Source organism: Helicoverpa zea, chromosome 23 (genome assembly GCF_022581195.2).
Source record: "Helicoverpa zea isolate HzStark_Cry1AcR chromosome 23, ilHelZeax1.1, whole genome shotgun sequence".
In the NCBI taxonomy this organism is placed as follows: Eukaryota; Metazoa; Arthropoda; class Insecta; order Lepidoptera; family Noctuidae; genus Helicoverpa; species Helicoverpa zea.
In genome coordinates, this window is record NC_061474.1 from 6701809 (window position 1) to 6724298 (window position 22490).

The 22490-nt window shown below is 35.1% G+C and overlaps 1 protein-coding gene across 1 annotated transcript in view; it reads right to left on the bottom strand.

Annotated features, from left to right (window-relative positions):
* Positions 1–14676: 14676 nt before the first annotated feature.
* Positions 14677–22490, bottom strand: part of LOC124642054 (sodium-coupled monocarboxylate transporter 1) — a 30569-nt gene continuing 22755 nt past the window's right edge. Inside the window, exons 3-10 of the mRNA XM_047180352.1 lie at positions 20667–20809; positions 20052–20254; positions 19197–19328; positions 18712–19071; positions 18326–18456; positions 17681–17931; positions 17172–17305; positions 14677–17000 (exon numbers count right to left, since the gene is read on the bottom strand). Of these exons, the coding sequence (XP_047036308.1) occupies positions 16598–17000; positions 17172–17305; positions 17681–17931; positions 18326–18456; positions 18712–19071; positions 19197–19328; positions 20052–20254; positions 20667–20809 (1757 nt within the window). The 3' untranslated portion in view covers positions 14677–16597. The remainder of the gene's footprint in view (positions 17001–17171; positions 17306–17680; positions 17932–18325; positions 18457–18711; positions 19072–19196; positions 19329–20051; positions 20255–20666; positions 20810–22490) is intronic.

The following is a 22490-nucleotide window of genomic DNA, read 5'->3' on the forward strand; positions in this document are numbered from 1 at the left end:
AGGGCTACAACCAATTACGAAGACATCCGTATGCAGGGATATTTATTCCGTCATTCGTAATTATTAATTTAACGTAACGCTTGATGCGTAAGAAATCCGATTAAAACATGACACAACCCACCGATTCGAGTAAATTATTTTAATATTTAATTAATATTTACACTTGATTAATTATGAAATATTGCTATCCTCACATCAGGCTTTATCACTTTAAAATAATTATCAATTAAAGTACCAACGAGTCACCACGAATTTATAAGGTTAAATTCAATCAACAATAATCATTAGGTACTATTATAAAAACAGACAAAATTATTTTCTCATACACAAATATAATTTAGGTTAATTAACTTAAAGGCTTACACCTTCTCCATAATTTCCTCATCTTTGCATTAAAAGTTACCACAGGATGCAAAAACAAAAATTAAAATTGTACCACAAAAGTAATGAGCGCCAAATGGGAGCCCGCACGCAATTGCTGAAAATAAGCCTAGATTCTGCCTGTAAAACATTTTCTACCTTAACATGAAAGAAAATAAGGTTGAAAATTGGATAGGACGTGATAGGTGTTATAAATTTTGATTGGGTTAGATACGTTTCTAAAGATAATAAGATAATGACGGTAGGAAGCGTTGGTTGTTTTTAGGGATGTTAATGAAAATTACCTAAGGAAAACATGTTTTTATATGGTGGAATGGTTAAGGAAACAAATGTTTCTTTAATTAAATCGCGGGTACAGTCAACTAGTTTGACTCATGACACTATAAGCTTAATTATTATTTTATAACGAGGTGATTTAAAATAAGGTCGATACTTGATAAACTTTCAACATGAAGACCTTGTTATCGGGTATTTAATTTTTTTTTTCTTGCATTCTCCACCTTTGTAAGAGTTAAGAGCATTTTCAGACTAGCGGTTTTCATGCACGTGAATGACGTTGATCCGGAATGACACTTTATAATTTTTTGCCGTCATAGGAAACAGACTTCATTTTATTCGGGTGTATAACTTACAGCCAGTTTCTTCAACAAAAGTTAAAGCCAAAGTAAAAGTCAAAGTAAAAGTAACGGTCAAATTCAATTTTTCTATTAGTTTTGCTGTCACTTTAGCCTTGAAAAAACGTATTTGACCATTACTTTTACTTTAGACATTACTTTAACTTTAACTTTTGATGAAGAAACTGGCCATTAAAGTTCTCCATATACAAATATGTCTGCAAGTCCAAGAATAATTTTAACGTCCATATCCGTAAATGTATGTATTCGTACGTTTTCATTTGCATTTATTTTAATATCCATACATTTCCATTTCTTTCTGTATAAATAAATCGTAGCGAACGTCATTAAAAGCTGTCATAAATTGTGCCCCTTTTGAGATAAAAAGCAGATCTAAAAATATACTTTTCTGGTTATTTTCTATCTTAAACATACATATATTCTAATAGCGTTGACCCATAGCCAGTCGTAAAATATTTAACAGCAATTATCTAGGTTATATTTCAGACCCTAAATTCCAAATTCAGCCTTGAATCGAAAAAATCCTAATACCTGCTACCGTTCTCATTTTAAATGGACAAAAAATCTATTTGAAATACGGTGTAAAAATACACACCCCGGTGGTCCGATAATTGCCTACCCTCAAGGGCAGTAGAACCCCTGCCTATAACTTAATGTGATTTATTTAGGGGCGGACTTTTTTTCCAAAATTACACGCATTCAGCCTTGGGCCTATTGGAGCCTAGAATTGGGTCGGACGGGTATGGATCTAGATGGGTATGAATATGCCATTAAAGTATTATGGGTATAAATTTAATTTGTGCTGTTATTGATACTCGTTAGTAAAGAGCCGCCGATGAAAGGCAAAGAAAGAAGCAAGGCAATTATTTTAAACAGAATAAATAGACACCCACGCAAACTGCATAGCCTCGAATACGGTTGTAGAACACTGAAAGTAGACAGATAAAATTACATTAGCTAGGTACACCATTTTTTTAATTTTTGATCTTAGAACTTAATCAAAGTAGGTGACATAATGGACGGTCTTATCGCTACCAGCGATCTCTTCTTTTACAACTCACACAGCCTTTTTTTACAACTCAGCTCAGAGGATGTCAGGTGAATCAGAGAAAACTCTGACACTAGAGCTTATTCGGTGATTAAAATCTGTAGCTCACTCAATAAGAAGACATAATATAATTTGTTACTGTTGAATTGGGTACAAGATTCCACACAACTTGACAATTCTCCTTTGATTAACACAACAGAAAATTAAACAATTAACTACAACGAAAATAGCCTGATAAGCAACTGTATCTTGTCTTTCTTCATCCAACACGCTTTACATACAAATTTACGCCAAAATAATCCTAAAACTAATCAAAGTTTCTCAATCAAATAACGTTTTATCGTTTCATTTTCATCGAACTTTGGTTTGATTGATTTAATTATGGAATAAAAGTTGTTGCTTACCTTAAGGTTTGGATAGACGGACGATTATACTTAATCCTTAGATATTTCCGTTTAAGTATTAACTTTCATCAAATGTTAATGTCTTATTACGCTATATCACTCTATGCATCATCCTCCGAGCCTTTTTCCCAATCATGTTGGGGTCGGCTTCCAGTCTAACCGGATTCAGCTGAGTACCAGTGCTTTACAAGAAGCGACTGCCTATCTGACCTCCTGAACCCAGTTACCCGGGCAACCCGATACCCCCTGGTTAGACTGGTGTCAGACTCAAACGATCAACGAGTAATCACTGGGTCTGGGTCTAACTTCAAGAATTAAATTCATTCCTACCCACACTTTTGACAGCTATTTATGTTACACGAGAAGCAATCATCATCTTTTCTTCACGATTCATAACTTTTTTTGCGGTTACTTTGGAGGTAGCATGCACGTAAAACCGAAGGAACCAAGTACATACCAAACAGCAAAATCCAATCGTCCGTCTGTTCGTCCTCTAAATTGTGTCGCTATCTCGTCTTGATGGGCGATTCCAGCGATTTTAATCTCAGTAAATAATGGACGGAATTAATCAAGCCACCATTATCTCAGTTTAGAATGAGACACTACTAATGGTTCTGCAAGAATTTCATTTGGATTCACAGAGTTTTATGAAGGTATTTTGTTTTTATGAAGCCTGCCTTTGTGTTGGAAATAGATACACATTATGATCATTTTATCATCCAGGTAGATTGATGAAGGAACCATTGTTATAGAGAAGGCTAAAGTAACGTTTTTTGAGAAGAAAGAGAAAAGCAAAATTGATATGCATTATTTTTATGAGTGTGGTTTTTCAACGAAAAAGCTTTACTTGTTTCTCGTAGTCGTGTAACCGAGTGGTTGAAAAATCAACCGAGTAGGCACCAATGGCTGAAAATAGGTTTAAGAAACTAGAGGAAAAATAGTTTAAGCTGATCAATATAGTTTTAGTTGGCTTCCAATATTTCCATCTAAAGTAATTATCGTTAATATAAACTGCTACTCACAAATTATTTCCATTAGGATCATCATATTTATTTAAGTGGTGGGCACTCGGACAGCCCACTACTTTTGACGTGGGACTTTGTAAACTGATTATAATGTACCCACGCTCGGCAGATGTGTTTTCCTTCAACCCTTTTTTTTATAAACTGTGTCTAGATTATTTTTTATTCATAATACAAAGGGTTCTAGTGTTTCATAAAAAAGTAGATTAGATGTACAAAATTTTCTATTTCATTAGTTAAAATCCCAATAAAATAAAATTGCTAGGCGTTGCTACTTGTATACCGTTTCATGTACCTACCTACTTTTCTAAAACCACATATTATGATGCTTATAGTTATCGACACGAATCTTGAGCTCTGACCTACATCTGCGCAGAAGTGATTTATTAGCAAAGAACCAATCCCGAGTGACGGCTATGACGCGATGCACTGCGGGTCAATCACTGCTTTAGCCCGCCCCCGCGCCTCACTTCATACCACAAAAGGGACCCAATAAATTACTTCTGTGCAGGTGAAGGTCAGAGCTCAAGATTCGTGCCGATAACTATAATGATATGTCATATAGGTAAAAAAATTTGTTTTTTGCCAATTTCATATGAAATTGATAGTATTTTACAATACATAATTTTATTATTATGACTTCATAGAATCTTTTAGAGTGCGAGCAAGACGCATCGTTGTTAATTTGATTCCAGTCGACTCTTCGAACTAATTAGCAATTGTTCTTCTTAGTAGGGGCTAAAAAGCTTTTTCTTGTCGCTGTAACATTGAAAAGGCTACATGAATCTTTCAATTACTTGAGAACTGGAGTTTATTTTGGTCAGTCCAGTGTTCACAATTTCATGAATAGTGAAATAAAATACACTCATTATTCGCTCTTACTTTCTGTCATCATATCATTTATTTGCTATAAACATGTGTTTATATACATACGCAGGTGCATGTATATAAGGTGAAGATACAATTAAGTATCATATTTCCGCAACTATGTTGGAGTCGGCTTTTAGTCAGTTACAAGAAGTCAGTAGAACGAAATTCTGATATCCAGAGAATATTCAATTGCCCAGGTAACTGAACTGAAGCAGGCAGGTGCATACATTAAGACTAGTAGTTGACCCCCACAATGTTATGAAAAGACTTGAGAGATGATTTTAAAAGTCAACTGGATGCTAAACCAAACGACCCCTACTAACCTGAATTTCAATAAAAACAACAACTTTTCCAAGAGCAAAATTCAAAAAATTGTATCTAAATAAGTGAAAACTTTTGATGTTCGACAACTTTGATCAGGATTTTCTCACAACTTTCGAATAAAGGTTGTTTGAAGCACTAATTTCTCTTTGACGTTTAACTGAACTTAAACTAACTCACTTTAATCCTTTAATAACGAATCTTTGTTAATTATTAATTAGCGTGAAGGCTCATTATAAGTTGTTGAAGTCTGGCCTTAGTAAAATTCTATAATATTTTTGTTTCTTTATTGGGTACTAGTTCTGCCTTGTGGTTTTAGCTGTATTTTTATGCAACTACATCATGCAGGTATAATCAACTGAACCATACCTATGTCAAATAATTTCATGTACTACCCGTGCCGATAAAGAATGGGATTAGAAATCGCGACAGCTGTATTTATCTCTCGCTCATACACTATAGCACATGAGCGAGAGTTGAATACAGCTGTCGCGATTTCTAATCCCATTCTTTATCGGCACGGGTTGTACCTAATAATGATATTTCTTCAAATTAAATGTTTTAAAATAAAACGTAAAACACGCCAATTAGCCCGGTCAAAATAGACATTTGAAATAACAAAAATTCCCACAAAGCTGATTTTTGGTGGAGAGCTAGATTTGATCATTATAAATAAAATACTAAAAGTCCCCATCAATCCCATGTGTGCGTCAAAAGTTATTCGAGGTTAAATGTCAAAATTTTAGGTTTTTTGACTTTTTTTCGAAAACGGTAAGTTTTATCAAAAAAGAACATCAGACCAAAGTTGTAGATCTTAAAATTTTCTACAAAAATAGCATCAACAGTTTTCTCCTAAATGTTACCATTCCTGAGATATCGCGATTCAAAGAGTCACACTACACATGCTATGCACATATATAAGCAATGTATATACGAGGACTTTGAGTGTCAGACTCTTATTGACTAAAAACCGTCGTGTTCCGTCGTAAGCATTTTATGTACCAGGGCCGCGGTAACTCTTTCGAACAATCCCGCAGCCCCGACAGGCCTTGGCCCTGCTGGGCCCCGCTGGGGCTGCTGACATGTCTTTGAGGAGCGCGTGGAACAACGCGCCGCCGACAGGGGTTTTTTGTCTATTAACTAGACATGAGCGATGAGACACCCGAACTCACCGCACAGAGACCCACGCCTACGGTGGCCGGGAGTCGTCTTGCGACACCCGGAGCCCTTGGTGTCTGCCAGGTCCAGCGCGGCGGCCGGGATGAGAGGTGCGAACTCTTTGTCGTTTCGCCTCCTTCTTCTCGGACGCGAGAGGTCGCCGCCGCCTAAAGCCACGGCGAGGACCCGAAGGTGCTCTTCCCACACAGGGCACACCTGGACTGTGTGGTCCATCGTGCCCTTGGGGCTGTCCGCACAGTGGTGACACCCGGGCGCCTCCTCACGACCGATTCGATACAGATACCTTCCGAAACAAATGTATCCGGTGAGCCGCCATGACTCCTTCTGAGCCACTCCTCAAAGGGGGGACTTACGGCCACTATGGTGGCGTGCCCTAATTTACAACATCATGTGTAAAACAGAGATAAAGTTAGGAGTTAGGAGTTTACAGTTTAACTTTCAGTTGCATTGTATAATTTTGTCAGCTTACTATTGTTAAGTAATAGACTGTTTGTAAAAATATTACTTTTTAAAAGAGTGTCTATGGAGTTTCTAGCCGGCTCTTCTCCATGAGACCAACTTTTTGTTTCATAGGAGCCTGCAAAGGCCTTTTTGAAATAAAAGGATTTTGATTTTAATTTAGAATTTCAATGTGGGCACTCTAGCTTCAGTGACAAGCCACGTGAAGGTAGTTCATAACCCGCCATGATCCAAGATAATATCGAGGCTAAGCGGCAGTTAATTCTCGCAGACCAACATGTAACATACCGTGACATAGACCCGTGGCCGATTATTTTACATTCCCCAAAATGAAGCAAAGTCTTCGTGGTTAACGTTTCAGCACACCTGAAAAAGCTGTTGACTCACACAAATCGGCCATTTTGACTACCCCCACTTCAGAATGGAATAAATGTTTCAAGAACTGGTTTAAATGCATGCAAAAGTGCATTAAATATCGCGGAGAATTGGGTGGATGACTAGGTCAAAAATAAATTACGTTGTCATATTCATTTAGTGAAGCATCTAAAAATAATGTCACTTCCATTTATCGTTTTGATGGAATAATTGATTAAATTTTTTTATTGATAATATAAGCTAAATAAGAATCCAGTTTGATGTGAAAAATCTGTGACGTCATAAGTTGCGCTTTCATACATATTGCAAAGAAAGTGACAGTTTTTGACAGTTAAATAAAAGTAATGAATTTGACTCGTTGGAAACTACCGTATTCTTTGATAAACAATAAATGTTATTAACCTATTAGATTGTCTACACTTATTTCAAACGACACAACTTAAAAGGCAGCCCTCGTATATACGTGGCTCATATGTGCATATCATGTGTAGTGTGACTCTTTGAAGCGCGATATCTCAGGAATGGTAACATTTAGGAGAAAACTGTTAATGCCGTTTTTGTAGAAAATTTTATAATCTACAATTTTGGTCAGATGTATTTTTTTGATAAAACTTACCGTTTTCGAAAAAAACACAAAAAAACAAAAATTTTGACATTTGACCTCGAATAACTTTTGATGCACACATGGGATCGATGGGGACTTTTAGTATTTAATTTATAATGATCAAATCTAGCTCTCCACCAAAAATCAGCTCTGTGGGAATTTTTGTTATTTGACCACTACTTTTATGTCTATTTTGACCGGGCTAAATGTATTTTATCTGTACTGGTTAGTTTGTTGATAGGTATAAGTTAGCAATAATAATTTGTAAGAATACAAAATATATGTATATATTTAAACTAATATTATAAAGCTGAAGAGTTTGTTTGTTTGTTTGAACGCGCTAATCTCAGGAACTACTGGTCCGATTTGAAAATTTCTTTCAGTGTTAGCCCATTTATCGAGGAAGGCTATAGGCTACTTTTTATCCCGGTACGGGAAGTAGTTCCCACGGGATGCGGGTGAAACCGCTGGCAGAAGTTAGTTATAGTATACAATATTATAGTCATCCGTTGATTAAATTCCCGTAAAGTTAATAGGGTTCAGCACCTCTTAATTGATTAATTAGAATTTTAGTGTTATTGGATGGGATTATTAATATTGTCTATGAAATTTGATCTTGACGGGGGTTCCTTTAATAGTCCCTATTAGTCACTATAATCCTTCTAATATAACCAAGCAAGCAAATGCTCAGAATGAGCTCAGAATCCCCACTTATAATTTTTTAACTAATTAGGAAATAATGTTTCAATGCAATATTATGTTTTATTCCGGCTCTAGTTTTATATTAATTTATTAGTAGCCCACCTTGACGCTCTCACTCTGCAAACTAAACTGTCGGCTGAGAATTAAGCAAATGATTGGCCGAGTTAATTTTCAAGGTAATCGTGAATCCAATCAAACTTTTCATTCTATCTGATATCAACCTTATCGTTGCAAACTACCACATTGATTCATCTCTATATTGTTTAATGAGCCCGATTAAACTATGGGCCGAATAAAAGTTTGCTTTATGAGTATTCTTGAAACAATACGTCTAAGAGACTCCTTTAGACATATCGTTTAGAGAATTAAGTGGGATCACGATATTTGCTAAAATAACAAAACCGCGAGGGACCAATAAATCTGTAACACGGTATATTCCTTTGAGAGCAATATTCAATAAAATATCGCCGATCAATTTGTGTATTCTCTGAAGGAATGTCTTGCTGAAGTTAGAGATAATAATATTTAGAAATATAGGCACAAATTCTCAGTGTTCAGTGTCACCGACAGTTAATCTTTGGTTTAAGCTGTTTTAACTTAAGATCAACTAAACTATAAATATCATCATGTAAGCCAGTAAAGAATCCAAACTTTAAAATGTGTGTCACCTTTTCATTAATGTTCTCTGAAAAGGGCTTCAGCGAGTTCGCTTTGCACCAATTTCACCTTCCAAAAATCCGAGAGTCTGGGCCCCGTCCCGGTCCCGTCGTCTGATCGAGACATACAAAATATTAATATTAATTGGTACAATATAGCAACAAGTATTTTCGTATCAACTGAAATTCACGCGTGAACTTTCTGAATCATTGATACGCGATGTCGACTGAAATATTTTAATTAATACAACAGAGTATCTTCATTAATTATTTACATGATCAACAGAATAAAAAGGCACTCGAAATTCAATAAATAATTATTATATGACTCATAATTTTTATATCTGAGTGACGGCATCTGTCGTAAGTTCAAGTTAGCATTTAAAGAAAATTCCACTTAAAAATTAACATTAATAACATAATTTAACAAATCTGGCTTCGTTATTCAGCATTACTATAAACAAGAGAATTACAATAAACTTCCAAAATATCAAACCAAAATCAAAATTCACTTCAAAATCAAACGAAGGTTTAACAAAACGGTGCCAACTACCACCATTTTGTTCTATACCGTACAAAAGTAAAATAAAGATAACAAGCGGCTATCTCAAGGGACCAAGAATAATGAGTTCCTTTGCTTGACAAACTTTATACAAAACCGAATACAATGGAACAGGGATTAGTTATCGGAACCTGGGAATTGGACGACGAAATATTAATCAAACCTTAGGAAAATATATGACAAGTAGATATTTGGGGTAAAGTAAGAGCAGCACACTGTAGACATTTTAGTTGGCCGATACTTTGATCGGGCGTGGATAAGTACAGAGGTGTGTGGGCGTGCGCACATAACAACGATCAGGTATTTTACCGGTATCAGACCAACTAAAATCTTTTAACAGCTGTGTAATTAATTTTGAAGTACATATTATCTAGTAGTACCTACTTTAGCGACTTCATGGTAGTTTACTGAATAAAGTTTGAATTGGTTTGATTTGACACTCGAGAGTTACTAGTTACTTTGAGCTCGAGCAGTTACTTTTTACCCTTATTATTTTTTCTATAACTACGAATCCATCTAAAACACTACCCGATTCAAACTTTGACTTCAATAATTTCAAACACTCAAGTGAAATATTCTTCAACTAAGGGTCATTTTTCATTATTGAGATCAAACGCTCTTTAATTCAATAGAAAATCAATTCAACAATGACTAAGTGAAACGTCTAGAGTGGATAAATGAGTGAATTTTCTTGTTTCTCAATTAGAATCAGACGTTAAAATAAGAAACATCAATTAAATACAAGGTGTTGATTTGCATTTGTGCCATACTTCAGGAGGAGGACATAAAATACGTAAATAATCGATTGGAATTACAGTAGACGGGAAATAGCTAACATGCACTGCTTTTTTTGTCATTGTAATGCCGTAGTATTTCAGAAGTAATCCAATTTTATGAATGAAAATTATGAATGATCGTTGCGTATGCTTTGTGTTTGCGTTTGTGTGAGGGCGCAGCACGGTTTTAAGGCCAGTAACACATGCGCCAAGTTTAAATACGGCTAGACGACATTGACGGAATTCCGAAAAAAAAAAAAAAAAAATTACGTACCAATTTTTTCGCTGATTTGGGTCTAGAATTATTAGCATAATTACGTCCTTGGCTATGGCACGGATGCAAATCAACAGCTTGTATATCAATTGTCTTTGAATGACCATGCCACCAAATTATAAAATAACAAAAACCAATAAGTTTCAATTTACAATAGAAACATACGAGAACATTGATTTTATGACAATAAGTCATAGAATTATTGTTCTTGAAGATTTTTAAACATTACACTCTGAATAAGGTAAATTCATACCAAACTTTGATTTGTATAGACAAATACCTAGATTTTTAAATCCAAAAGACCTTAGTGAGTACTATTCTATCACACGGTTGAAGTTTTATTTCTTGAGTTACTTAAATAAGCATATTCACTACAACAAGACAATCCAAGCTATTAAATTCCACCGAGATCCAGTTGAACAAATCTAAATAGACCACCCAAAGAACATGATTAATTGAGCAAAGTTGCTACTCAAACGCCATCTTCAAAGGAATAGTTTGTTGCAAAGAAAATAATAATTAAAACTAACTAAGAGATTAATTATAGCGTTGAGACGAGATATCGCAACTTTCTCATAGTTTCTGATGTTTTAATTAGAAATCTTTCATGTCAACTATTGCGAAAAATAAGTAGGCTTATAGTAATCATTATTGGAAAGTTTTCCTATCGTCGTAATTGCTTTGGTAAAGTTTTTAAGGATCTCGTGGCTAAGTGACAGCTGCAGGGGTCGATCAATCATAAGCAACGATTAAGCAACGCTTGACGTGGGCCATCCGTGGATGGGTGTCCATCTACTTATGTCATGACGATACATGACGAAAAAGCTTTGTTCTATAAATAGACTACTATGGACAAACGGTTCCTGCAATTAATGCGTTCAAAACAAACTTTGTTTAATTAATATGTATTCGCATAATTTAAATTATTTATTTAATACTTCTTTCACACAAGCACCTACTTACATACAAAGACGGACTTAACTCTTCAGGCGTTCTTTACCAGTCTACCTTTGGGTGCTATTATGATTTAGCACATAAAAAAAACTGGCCTAACGAGCACCTAACTATATTAAATTCACTCACACACTTACCCTAATATCACGTATGTACGATTACACCTGAATAGGTCTTTAATACCTTCACTTACACAAGATGAACTCCTAAGTTTTCCATCTAAAGATAATCATTGAATATAATATGTCGTATAATGAACATCGTTTAGGCGTCCCGCAGTTCCCAAACCCATGACACGTAAGTATATTATGTAATTTGCATGCTTTAAATATCTTGTGAGGGTAGGATGGAGGTATTCTGAATATCCAATGTATTGTGTTGTTTGTAAGATAAGGAAGCTTAACTTTTAAACCTAAATGTTGTAATTACAAAAAAATATATAGATAGACAGATGTTTTTCACGTGCTTAAAAAAACCAATACAATACTTTAAAATATATATATTTAAATTAAATTAAATTAAACTATTCTTCTCAATGCAAATTAAATATGTAAATTAAATTGCATTGAGAAGAATAGTTACACATTGAAGTACTTACTTTTTTCGGTGCTCGGTACGTCATAAGATGCCACCTACTCGCTGCAAGCATCTCAAATCGCACTTATTTTTTGGTAGGAAATCGTCAAACGACCTCTACCGCTGTGGATGCAACGGGAGTGTCACAGTCTTACAGCCAGTTTCTTCATCAAAAGTAAAAGCCAAAGTAATGTCATGAAGTAAAAGTAACTGTCAAATTCATTTTTTAAAGGCTAAAGTTACAGCAAAACTAATAGTTAAATCGTGAAAAAATGAATTTGACCGTTACTTTTACTTTATGACATTACTTTGGCTTTTACTTTTGATGAAGAAACTAGCTGATACTAACTGAAACCCACCATGTTCCTTTATAAACCTTCTTTCTTCATGTACCAGGGCCGCGGTAACCCACGCGAACAACCTCGTAGCCCATTCGTTACACTAGCGACATCTTTTCCGGTTATATACCTACTGAAGTTTAAAAGACCTTAACATTATACTTTACATACATACCTACCGACAAACTACATTTTTCATTTTTACCTATTCTACCCGCAATTTTTATTAAAAAGAAAATATCAATGTTTAAAACTACATTTACTTTCAGATAAACTTTCGAAAATCTGCTATTTGCAGCTTCATACTTCACATATTCTCAAGCCAATATCCTCGAGATTCTCAAAGCGATTTTGATGGAGTACCTACCCATCATTCCAAAACACATTATTGGAAAGAGATTTGGACCCATAAAAGTTAACGTTCCTTTACATTATATTGAGTTGTGTCTACAAAAACTGCTGCCACTTGAAATTTTATAGACGCTTAGAAGTACGTAAGTTTACAACAGAACGTGAATCTTGATCCTATTAGCCGAGTGATCTTTTTGTTTGTATGGGTGCAGTAACGAAACCAATAAAATAATTGTTTAAACTATCTTTTAGTAAAATCTATTGTTTTTATTGTAGGTACCTTTGAATAAGTCATTTAATAAAATCAATACTATCTTATACTCAATTTATAAAATCTAAAGATTATAACAAAATGCAAACGATTTTAAGCATTTTTACTTGTTTTTCCTATTTCGCTAGCTCAGCATTTTTTCGTAGCCTACCCTTTACCGTAATAGTACTTCATACTAAAAACACATCACATCAAATATTGAGAACTACAACAAGATTTAAAACCCTATCCTATAGCTCAAAAGACGTGCTAACCACGCTCACCAGAATAAGTCCGCAAGACTATATAGCGTCTCATTGAAACGCAAATTGGATTCAACGCCGAAGCAAGTGTCCCTTTTCCTGAGATTTGCATAAGAAACTCGTGTTGTGACGTCATCGGCTCAGTTCCATCATTCCCAACCCTTGTGGGCCAGTGTTGCTCAAATGACACGCCTATTCTGAATATGGACACCCTGTTTTGCGAGGAAGGGTAGGTATGTGCTATAAGAAGGATATTGTTGGTTGGTATAATGTTGGACCTTGAATAATTCAAGTTTTTCATTGATTGCATGGGTGACTCAGAATGTTGACTAATTGTTTAATTATAAAATAATGATAACAAGGATTGAGCGTCCTGCGTGGTTGAATTAAAGCGAATGGCAAGCGATCCGATTCAAAATTTCACAGACAGATAGGATGCAATATAATATCAGCTGCTATCAAACTTCATCAAAAGCATTTTTTTTTTTTCAAAAAGAAAATAATGCCAGTCCTTTTAGCAAGTTAACTTTTTACTTCACTCTCTATCGTGTTTTAATAACATGAAACAAAAGGCTTCTAACAAAAGAATATTTTCTAGTTTATAACTTTGAACTGGAACATACTAAAGCTTTTAGTATTTCCATATTTAGTTCTCCGTTCATTTCTCCATTGTTTCTGATCACAATTCGCTGCCTAATGACTATAGGAATAATTCACATTTCATACTTAGTAAACCTAAAACAATAAAAAACTGAAAGATTCAGAAAGTACTTCTGAAATGTTATTATGATTCACTAAAATAACTGTTTACGTAAAAAATAAATAAAAACAAATTCGAATAAGTACAGCTTTCGCTTTCGTGACATTTTGGGATAAAAAAATACTTAAATAGTTTATTCATTTCTGAAAAAAAATTTGACTTCAGCGTTGAATTTTTGTCCTAGAAAAAAATATTAATTTTTTAAAAATATTTTTTTACTACAGAAATAAAATATTGAGAGCCAGTGATCGAAACAAATGTAAAGGTTGATCGAGACATTTGTTGCGATTTTTGTGTTTCGGGGTTTTTCGGTTCGGAAGAAAAATACGTGGACATTTTTGGACGGTTTTTTTACTGGGATTGATAATGGTACCTTTACGAAATTGGAAACATAATCTAGACATGCGACAGTACCTATATCAATTCAAGCTCAAACAAAGGATCCCGTGTCGACGGCGCGCGTTATTCCACGCGCTCCTCAAAGAGATGTCAGCAACCCCAGCGGGGCTCAGCAGGGCCAAGGCCTGCCGGGGCTGCGGGTTGTTCGAAAGAGATACCGCGGCCCTGGTACATAAAAGGCCTATGACGGAACACGACAGTTTTTAGTCAGTAAGAGTCTGACACTCCCTCACCACTGCTAACCCACAGCGGGAGGGGTCATAATTTGATGATTTTTGAAGTCGGAAAAAAAAAAAGCTCAAACAAAGGATATTGTTTACGATAAATACTAATTTGTTTGTTTTTTTTTGTTCATAATTTAATAGATAAACCTTTGATTGTCTTATTACCCGTCTACACTTCACCATGGATTCAACTATAGACAAAAAATAAAATTACAAAAATACGGAACTCCATTTCTTTTGGGTGTCGTTTCTTTTTACCAATTTTTTTTTTTTGTTAAATTAAACCACAAAAATGCATTTCATAATTTTTATATTTTTCATGTCTATATTCGGTAAATACTTAAATTACTATTTTACGCAGTCAACTTACAATATTTTACAAAAATATCATAATACTGTCAAACATCACGATAGTATTATTTCTATTATTTAAATAAAATTATAACTCAATTTAGAACAAAATAAAAATCTTATTAACTTTTTTACTTGTTTTAACAAATATCCATTACTAAAATCATCATTTGAACGATGATTTAAGTTATCTAAATTAAGGGTAAGTTACACCTTTTAACTATAACAATAGCCAGACCATAACCAGTAGTGTACTTACCGCCCATTGGTCAAAATGGCCGATTTGCCAACTGAAAATGGTTCGGTTAAAGTGGAGTATAAATTTTTTTTAAATATTCAATCTAAGGACCAATCAAATCGGGTCATTAAAAATATATAAATAACTTATAAAATTTAGGGCCGTAACGTCATAATTTTAAGTATATTTCATACTTGACTAAATATCTTTATACGATGACGATCTATATAGTATACGAAGAACAATGTAAAATAAAAGTTATGATGTGTGATTAACTAAGATTAATTATTTGTACAGTTGTCGAATACAAAAATAAACTTAAGTACAGTAACAAAATAAACACGATTATATTATAAAAACTAGAATAATAATCAACAATAACATGCTTATTTTAGAAGATTTATAAATTTACGCACTCTTATAACAATTAAAAATAACATTCATAGTTTTTAAAATTAATTTAATTCATATTTACAATACTACTTGCTATTATCACATGGATAAAATTCGTTAAATAGAACAATTAGATTTTTTACATTTAATAAAATACAAAATAATTGACGCATAAATTGTATTTTACTAAATGCTATTATCATTAAAATTATCTATATTTTCTACAGTCTTACAAATATATTTTTTTTTATCATTAATTGACACTTTTAAGTAACATGTTTATATTTTGGGACTTTTTTTAATAAAATTATAAAATTTATAAATCGGATTTTTTTTGTAGTAGTTGTATTTCCCAAAATGAAGATTTTCCAAAATTATAACGTAAATTATAAGGTAATAAATAATGTATTTAAAAATAGAGATAAGTCAGAATACATGACAGATTCTTTAAATAATTACAATGTTTGACTAACGACACGTAGGTACTTACATATTCCTAGTACTGAAAGATACTCAGTTACAGAAACGTTCTCACAAATTATACTCATAATAATTTTAAGTACCATAATTACAAAAAATACAATGTCATACTTATAATTTAATAGTCTAGTTCAAAACCATCCATTACGACTTTATCTCACACAATGATAAATTATTTAGATATTAATTTTTTTGCAATTTAAATCAGAAATATTTTTAAAATAATAAATAATGACGAGAAGAACCAAAGTAAAAAACTGAAAAAGAGCTAAAAAGATAAAAATATCGAAATAATTTGTCATTGTACAATTAAATGCCTAAAGCCTACCTACGCCCTGTATTCCCATTCAATAGTAATATTTAATTGCTTTAAAAATCTGCCAATCGTATACAATTTTTTTTAAGACATTGTTTGACTGATAACAAATGTAACGTCTTGTCTTTAATTATGTTCTCAAAAAGTTTTAATCATCGATACTTTTGATCAAACATGATTTTTGACCTCAAATTCCTATTTTTTTACAAACACTCTTTACGGGTCAATTTCAACAATACAGGTAATACCTATTTGTAAAGTAAAATCAGCCATATGTGATCATTACCTTAAATCTTCGACCATTATAAAATCATCTACATATATCGCACACATACCTCGTCAGTCATTCTAATAACAATTGACTGATACATAACCGCAGTATCATCAAACTTTATCCTAAAATGGCACTTAAAACTACGTTTAAACTAAACCAAGATCACAACCGAGTTCTCACAAGCGATGGTGTCGGCGACCTTCTTACGTCATACACGTCAAACAGTCGACTACCAGTCGTACAAAACACTGCTTGTTTCGGTTCTAGAGTCTCATTAGGCGTTGTATCCGTAACTGTTTCTTCTGTCTTCTCAGAAGATTCTTTTTCATTCTCAGCTTCTTTTTCTTCTGTAACCTGAGGCTTCTCTGTGCTATAAAATCTTTTCGGGCCTGGCAGTTTTTTGGCGATTTTGACGACAAGGGGATGTAGTAATCGTTCGTCGAAGGCATCACTCTTACTGCCTGTGACGATGCCTATAATGTTACCGAGACTCACGCAAATGATGGTCCCGATGACTGCATACCACATGTAGGATATGGAGTAGAATCTATGAAGTTCGAACATTCTGGAAAAGAGAATTTGCTTGTAAATATTTATGTACCTACAGTACAGAAATAAGATATGGAATATTCGAAGAATGCGATAATCTTAGACATTAACTACCTGAATTTTTAGCATTATTTATGACTTTGATGATGATGGTTTTTCTTAGATATTAAAAGGTACTTATACTTACACAGGAGACTCCGTAGGTGTAGGATTAGTGAAATTAAGAGTTTGCAGCAGTGGTGCAAGATGTGTTAACGTTTGGTTCACTTCTACTGGGAGCGGTGGATGCTTGAACGTTGACAGAGTTCCGTTTGGACATTGCTGGAAACAAATAAGGTTTTTTTTTTCATAAGGTACAGTAAAACGAGTTGTCTTATTTATAGTTTTTTCACCTGTATGAAAGGACGGTTTTTTCTGACATCAAATCTATTTAAAGCATCAAACATATAAGTAGCTGGAAGAAAGTCACTCTCTTTTACATGTTTTGATGTAAAATGTGGCCATTGATTTTCCGTCCTGATAGTTACCAAATAACATTATTCAAAGAAACTACTATATGGAAGTTGACTATCGAGAACCGCTTAACGATTTTTCGTTCTTTTTTATAGTCTAGTAGCAACTTTTTTACAATAAATGTAGGTTATTGTAAAAGTTTCTTGAAAAAGCGTCTACAAGAAATCTAATTTCAAAACTTACCTCAGTAGACATAGGCAGCATAGCAACTCCTTTATTCACATACAATAGTCTCCCAGCCGCCATCCATGTAGTCACCACATGAGACGCGATCATACCCCATAACGCCCCCTTCCCATTGGCTAGAGGACAGAGAGCTGCTAATATGAAGACTCCTAGTAACGCTCCTGATGTTGCTGAGGTCACTAGTAAGGACCCTTCGACGACGCCCCCTACAATCCCCACGCAGAGTGATAGGCACATTATGATGATTGCTGAAAAGAAAAAAATATTGAGGTTATCAATTAAGTTCGTTATCAAATAAATAGCAACCACGTTTTACTTAAACGTTTCAATGTTCTGACAGTATAAAGAAACTACGTTTCCGCAGAGCATTAATTTTACTAACTTCTTTGTTCACCCAAATACAAAGTCCCTACGACTTTTAAGTTTCCTCGAGAAATGGGCTATTTAACACCGAAATCAAATCGGGCCAGTAGCAGTAACAACCTTTATAATACAGTATGTGAGTATGCAATGGTCTTGAAAGGTTCCGATATCACAGAAACATGCATTTCACAATATTAACTAACTCCTGTTATTGAGGACTTAATGCATACGATTTTTTTCACCATAAATGTACGTAGATCGTGTTATAGGAATGCTTACCATAAATGACACCAATAATCTTGATGACAGTCAGCTGTTGCTTATCACTGATGCCCTTAAAGGCTGGGGCGAAGGAGACGAAGTCTTCCCAAGTCACCGTCGATAGAGAGTTCACGTTTGACACTAGGAAACTGAAATACAAATAATGCTACTGTTAGAACTCTGAACATGGCTGCAAAATTAAAAGTCTTGTAAGATATAGACTAGAACTTATAAAAGTAACTAAAGAATAAAATGAAAAAGGCCTTTTTCTTTCGACAATTTCAACTTTTTCTAAAGACTTTACAAAACCATTAATCGAAATGAAAGTAATAAAATAAGTCATTTGAAAGAAAGCTTCTTAAACCTATATTAGAACATACAAACACATTCAAATAGGTACTAACCTCAAAGCACCATTGAACAGACTCCCCAAAAACAGCCCGAGCATCCCAGGTAAGAAACTAAACTGATCTTGTACATAAAACGGCAAAACTTCATCGGGAGCTGCAATCCTATGAGAGGCCAAAGGATCACAGTACTGATACATAGCATATAAGGTCATGCCGACGACCCAAGATAAGCTGAAGAGAACAGCCACGGCAGGGACGTTGGAGAGGAGAGTTCTCCTGACCCGAGCCTCACTGGACATGGAACAATAGCGTTGGACAAAGGTCTGTTGGCAGCCGTAGATAGAGAGAGACATGAAGAGTTGTCCAATGATTGCGGAGAGCGTGTCCACGCGAACTGTTGGGTCTCCGGTGAATCTGGAAGTTGAAAGGATGGTGTTAGGAAGTGATGAGGAAGTGTTTAGAAATATTTATTTGTGCTTTAAAATTTAGATTAATTCCAGAGCGTTATGATTAAAAGTTACATTTCTATCTATACTCACTGAAAGAATTTCATCCTTCCTCCTTCAATATTGTCGTTGACAACCTTATGCGGTCCACCTGCCGTGATAGTAGCCTGTATTATGAAGGCCCCGCTCACTATTATCATAGTTAGAGTTTGAATCACATCAGCCCTGGAAGACAGAAATTATTCCATTGAATACGAATTCATAGTTATATGTAGTAAATAGTGTAACCCGTGAATGTAACTTAGATACTTATTGTGTATCAAAGACACAAAGGAAAATTTATAAAACAAATTACAATGCTAGGTGATTGATTCACCCGGCATTGTAATAATTTGTAAACACAGCAAACTATACGTTTATTTTTTGTATTCCATTCACACATAAATGCATTGAAATACTGTATACATAATAATAATAAAGCCTATTCAATAGTAGACACCCAGTCCGACGCAAATGGGCTACAAGATCCAATATTTTCATATCAAAGTAACCTTGGATGTGTGTGTGATGATAAACAAAAACAATACTTCCAGCCGTTTACCGAGCGCGCTTCTTCTTGTACCCGGAATAAATATAGCATATGTTACTCAAAAATAGTGTAGCTTCCCAAAAAAGAAATAATTTTTCAAATCTGTTCAGTGATCTCGGAGCCATTAAGGGTACAAACAAAAAAATTTTCCTCTTTAGTATATTAGTATAGATAAAAATTATAATGGATAGTAATTTAAAAACTAAAAAACATGCCTGTCATATTATATTGTCACCAGAACTCATAGCGTGTGCAAAATTTCATCCTAATCGAAGACCGGGAAGTGGGTCAAATTAAGATTGCGTTGATTTTCTTATATACAAAGTTACAAGTGAAGCTAACATAAGCGTAATAATTACCTGATAGCCGCAGCTAATCCTCCAAGCAGATTGAACACAATCCCCACTATAGTTAATGCTGCAGCTGATGCCCAATGTGGTAAAGCCAGTACAGCGTGAAGGGCCACAGTAGGCGTATAGACAGTTACTGACAAGTTCAGGACTTGACGCAGAAGGAAGGTGGCTGCAGCCATACGACGCACCCATCTGGATCCGAAGCGCATCTGAAAGTGACGATGTTGAGGGTTGAATAGATAAAGCAAATGGCATATGGGTTTCAAAGATGATACTTGAACATTTTAAGAGATTTATATTTTATTTTCTAAGAACTGTCTTTTGGACTGGTTTTCAATTAAATCAATAGTAATAAAAGCTTTTACTGGAGAAGAGGTAATTAAACACAGAATACTATCATAGGCATGAGGAAAAGCCCCTTCTGGATATTGGGAATATGGTTAAGGCTCCAGAAAGAAAAACCTTGACTTTTAATTTGACTTGATTTTGCATATCGTATCTAGAAGTGGCAATTCCTATCAAGCGCTTTAGTCAGTAAGTAACGAGAAACTCTTTACATGCTGGTCGAGGCTTTTGGCTAACTATTGCCTAATACGAAAAATATTATTCAAAATTATTTACCTGCAAATACTCATACACGGAGTTAGTATGGAGCCTGTAGTACACAGGCACGAAGATCCAGCAGACTAGAGGGAAGGCGATTATAATGCCATACAGCGTCTCCCACATTGCAGACCCGTAGTAGACCAGCTCTGACGGGAAACCTGGAATGGGTGGCAGTTCATTAGTAGAAGATTGATAAAGGGTTCATAGTCAATAGATAGATAGATAGATATATTTTATTAGGTACACCAATTTTAAATTTTTTAACGTGATCTAGTTAAAGTAGGTGACATAATGGGCCGTCTTATCGCTAAGGCCTCATTTACGGGGACGCGGGGCGTCTCGCGTCGCGTGTGGCGTGGCGTCTCGCGGCGCGTCTGACGTTTTTTCTGTTTACGGCGGGGCGGCGCGTGAAGCGGCACGCATCATCGCACACGTAAACACAAACTTATAGCAATGTACCTCCATGTTCATGGAGAAGCGAGACGGGAAGAGTGGCGGTGCCCGCCGCGTCGCCCGCGGCGAATGCTCTGGCGTTTAGCGAAGCACGCGGCGGGCATCGCGGCGGCGCACGCTCGCCTCGATCAAAACGACTAGTTTTGAATTTTCTTCTAAAAAAAAGTCGATCATATAATACTCCATTGCGACGGTGACTACGTCTGTGTTACGCGATTTCTAAATAAGACTGACAGAAGATTCCGCATTGGACATAGCTTCATCGAGAATTGCCGCTGCGTGCGCCACCGCGATAAACGCCGCGTGGGACGCGTCGGTGCCGTCCGCGGGCTCGGCCGCAAAAAACGCCCTAATTCAAACAAACGCATCTAAAATCGCTTCTCCGTAAACGCACTCATACAACGCCATATATTTGAATTCAGTGCGGGCCGCGCCGCTCAACGCAACGCGCGACGCCCCGCGTCTCCGTAAATGAGGCCTAAGAGCGATCTCTTCCAGACAACCTTAGGATGGATTGAGGCGAGAAGGAAAAGATTATACGGAAGGCAAAGTGTACACTTGCTCCTGCAATTTGCGCACCTATTAATAATATTATTACCATATATAGGTAATTTTGATAGATGAAGAGATTTATTTTTAAATGTTCTAAAGAAAGATATATATAAAGTAGTGTTGAAAGAATGCAAGCGACATATCCTAGCTTCACACAGGTATAAGCGACAATCGAACCATATCATTAGTTTTTTCAGAAGTTATTGAATTTATTGCGAACGAGCATAAAACCGCAGTGATTTATTTTGTTTTACAGTACATATGAAGTAGTAGTGAGTATTATGTGTGTGGTTTAACATATAAGTAAGGTATTGTAACAAAAATAGATTCTAAACCATAATAATACAATTTATAATATAAGTAGCATCCTTCATAAGAACTAAAACTCGATAAATTGTATGTCTATTATTCTAACAGTCTATTGTGGTGGTTTTAGTGATTGAAATATTTATTTTCTAAGGTATTTTATGAGATGTTGTGATGCACTTCCTTACAGACACATATTCTGACTAACACTATCATAGGACTGTTACCGCAGCAGTTTCAACCAATGTCTGCTAAACTTCTCGTTGAGAATTAATAAATATTAGGTATTTATTTAATACTCTATGCTCATTTTGTACAATGGCGGACTTAACGCCTTAGTCGTTTTCTCCCAGTCTACCTTTGGGTGGTGGAGAAATAGCAGTGGAATATCTGTCTGTATCATCATCATCATCTTCTTGCCATCATCTCGCAAGTGATATTCTTTCTTGCAATATAGACTTTTACACAATCTATCCTCACTCTGTCCCCTTTCTCTATGTACACGTTTCGAATCGAATTATATTATTA